Consider the following 3,141-nt stretch of genomic DNA (forward strand, 5'->3'; position numbering starts at 1 on the left):
GTGGATGCACTGACCCCCAGCCTGGTTTTTTGACTAGGTGCTGGCACATTTCACCTCCGGTGGAAGTGCTCTAAGTTTCTAAAAGATATACCCTTAACTATATGTATATAACATGCATCGCTCCTTGGGAACAAGCTTTTCATGCGTCCATAGTACAAACAAAGTGGGAGACGTGGAACATTAACTTCCATTCCTTAATCCTTCTTATGACGTTATTTCTGGGTCCGATCGCATCACACATTATCCACTTGACTCCAATAACAAAGACAAGGAATTTTCTTGCATGTAACAAGTTCATTGAAACTGTACTATATTTAATCAATAATAAAGCTTGTTTATTCTGCTCAACATAATATTACGCTATCAAACCAAAACACCAAGTTGCACTCCACCGAAGACCTAAACCTTAATTAATTACCCACCTACATATTAGTTAACTTTAATTACTATAATTAACACTTTGAAACAAAATTAATACAATTATGCCATGATATCATATCTGATGTGCTTGAGCAGCACCAGATTCACGATATCAGGCGAGCTCAACTGTGGGAGATAACCGTCTGAAGACATGACCTCAACGATCGACTTGCCACCGAGATTCTGGTGCAAATACTCGGTCACAACCATGGGGACAGCAAGGTCTTTTACACTCTGTAAAATGTGACATGGCACCGTGATTAACCTAAGTATTTGTCTAATGTCGCTTTGGAATATGGTTTGTGCCACGCTGAGGGAAATGTCCGGTCGCATGTTGAATAGGGTCCGGCTAAACTCCTGGATCGCCACTGAGTCCATGTCGCTGCCCACCACCAGCGATGCGAACCCGGAGCACCATGCCTTGTAGTTGGACTGGATCGCCTCGAATAGTTGCTCCACATCTTCTTGCTCGAATCCTCCGTAGTAGTCCACGTCGTTGAGAAACCTATAAAAATGTTTCATTTTAATTGGTCGAATTGTTAATAGTGTTTAGGAAGTGTTATTAAATAACCTAAAAATGATTGAGAAAGATTGGAGAGTCAACATACTAGTCAAAAGGTAATTTTCGAAGATTTAATTAGTTAATTAGATGGATGGATCCACTTTGAACAAACATGTACTAATTTAACAAAAACAATTACCACATAAAAAGCACACGAAAAATGTAAAATTGGAGAAAATAAGTAACAATTGACTTAATTAGTTAATCAAATTGATGGTTCGAATAAAATTTCAAACTAATCAGTCTCTACTTTATTAGATAAAAAAAAATGAAAACTAATATCTTATTGGAAGGCAAATTTGGGATGATAAAATAATTGGGTTTCTCCTTCATCAAGAATTCCTTACGTTCACATCCCCACACGTCTCCTCACTTGTGACGAATTTTCAGGACAAACACGTGCACAACACGAATAGGATGACGTGAAACATGTGACGTGGAGCATGTGTGGTTATTGAGTTTCACTGATATGGACTCTTTTACTTTCATATGATCACACATTTCACGTGTGAGAAATTTGTGAGAAATTTTTAAGTCAAACAAGTAGACAACATTTATTGGGTGTCGTAGAGTACGTGAACCCTTTGGGCTTCGCATGTCGGTCAATCTGCTTTGATTCAACAAAGTTGAGGTTACACATGTCCTTGCAAGGTTGTAAGACTTTTTAACTTCATATCTCACAATTAGTTCCTAATTAATGTTGAGAATGAGTCTCACATTGATAAGATGATGAACCTTACATGTGCTTATAAGTAAGTTTGGCTACTCCCCATGTTGCAAATTGGAATTATGGTAGAACCTCAACTTTCTTCATGGTATCAAAATATGTTGTCCCAAGTGTGAAACCAAACGACCACACATGCTTCATGTTACCCTCTTATGCCCACGTCACCTGAGTTTTGTTGTCCACATTGCATGTGCTTATAAGTAAGTTAGGCTACTCCTCGTATTGCCAATTGATTTTATGGTAAAACCTCAACTTTTCTTTAATTAAAATATTATTTTGGTTCCAATCTCTAATAAACTTAATTGTTAGACTGAAAACAACGTTTAAATATTTTGATTGATGTTCTTAATTTCATTTAAGAGATTTAACTCATGCATTTAATGTCCCACAAATTATGAAATTTAAATAATATTTTTAAAATATAATAAATACTTAAAAATTAATTTTAGAGTAATCTTGTTCTTCACAAAAATTACAGGAAAACAAATATTGATGTACCAACATAATTTTTAACATATTTAAAAAACAATAACTATTGATATATTTTAAAACATAAAATAAATACATATAATTAGCATGGGTACATTTAGCAAAATTAAAAATAGGTACAAATAAATTAAAAAAATATGAGTACAAATACAAATAAAAGTTAAAAAAATATAAGTACAGAAAAGAATTAATATATGAATACAAATTAAAACTGAAAATAAAATTGGTACAAATTAGGAAAAGGTTGCAAAATAAAAATGAGTACAAACTAAAATTAAAAATACATGATAAAAAATTTAGTTATAAACATAAATATACCAAGTATAACTTTTCTAATGCTATATAAATATATTTAGAAATAAAAAATATTTTATTATTAAAATAATTAATTATGTTTATCAAAACTTAAGGACCTTGACCAAATTTGCAAAAGAACAAGATTTAATCAATAGGAAAAATTGGGATAAGAATCTAATTTTTCTTAATTAAATAGATTAATTGGACGACGATGGAATTTTACCTGGGAGAGGCGGCGATCATGATGAGCTTGGTGAAGAGGTCGGGACGGGTGACAGCGGCGATGGCGCCGATCATGGCGGACATGGAGTGGCCGACGAAAATGCATGACTGGACGTGGAGCACCTCGAGAATGGCGAGGAGGTCGTAGGCGTAGCCTTCGAGGGTGGAGTAGCGCTCGAAGTCGAAGTATTCGGGGTTAGTGGTTCCGGCGCCCATGTTGTCGTACAAAATGACGCGGTAGTCGTCGACGAGGTGGGGGACGAGGTGTTTCCAGACCGACTGATCGGTGCCGAAGCCGTGGCCCAGGACTAGGACTTGCTGACCCGACCCTACGACCCGCACGTTGTGAGCTTCTTCCACTATTCCCATTGTTGCTCTCTCTCTCTCTCTCTCTCTTCTTTTCTCTGTTGTTTGTTGGTTTGGT

The 3,141-nt window shown here is 36.0% G+C and overlaps 1 protein-coding gene across 1 annotated transcript; it reads right to left on the bottom strand.

Annotated features, from left to right (window-relative positions):
- Positions 1 to 293: 293 nt before the first annotated feature.
- Positions 294 to 3,141, bottom strand: LOC126584209 (probable esterase KAI2). Its single transcript, XM_050248672.1, has 2 exons — positions 2,719 to 3,141; positions 294 to 925 (listed from the first exon to the last, which is right to left on the bottom strand). The coding sequence occupies exons 1-2, from the start codon at positions 3,084 to 3,086 to the stop codon at positions 481 to 483; spliced, it is 813 nt and encodes a 270-aa protein (XP_050104629.1). The 5' UTR covers positions 3,087 to 3,141; the 3' UTR covers positions 294 to 480.

Source organism: Malus sylvestris, chromosome 2 (assembly GCF_916048215.2).
Source record: "Malus sylvestris chromosome 2, drMalSylv7.2, whole genome shotgun sequence".
In the NCBI taxonomy this organism is placed as follows: Eukaryota; Viridiplantae; Streptophyta; class Magnoliopsida; order Rosales; family Rosaceae; genus Malus; species Malus sylvestris.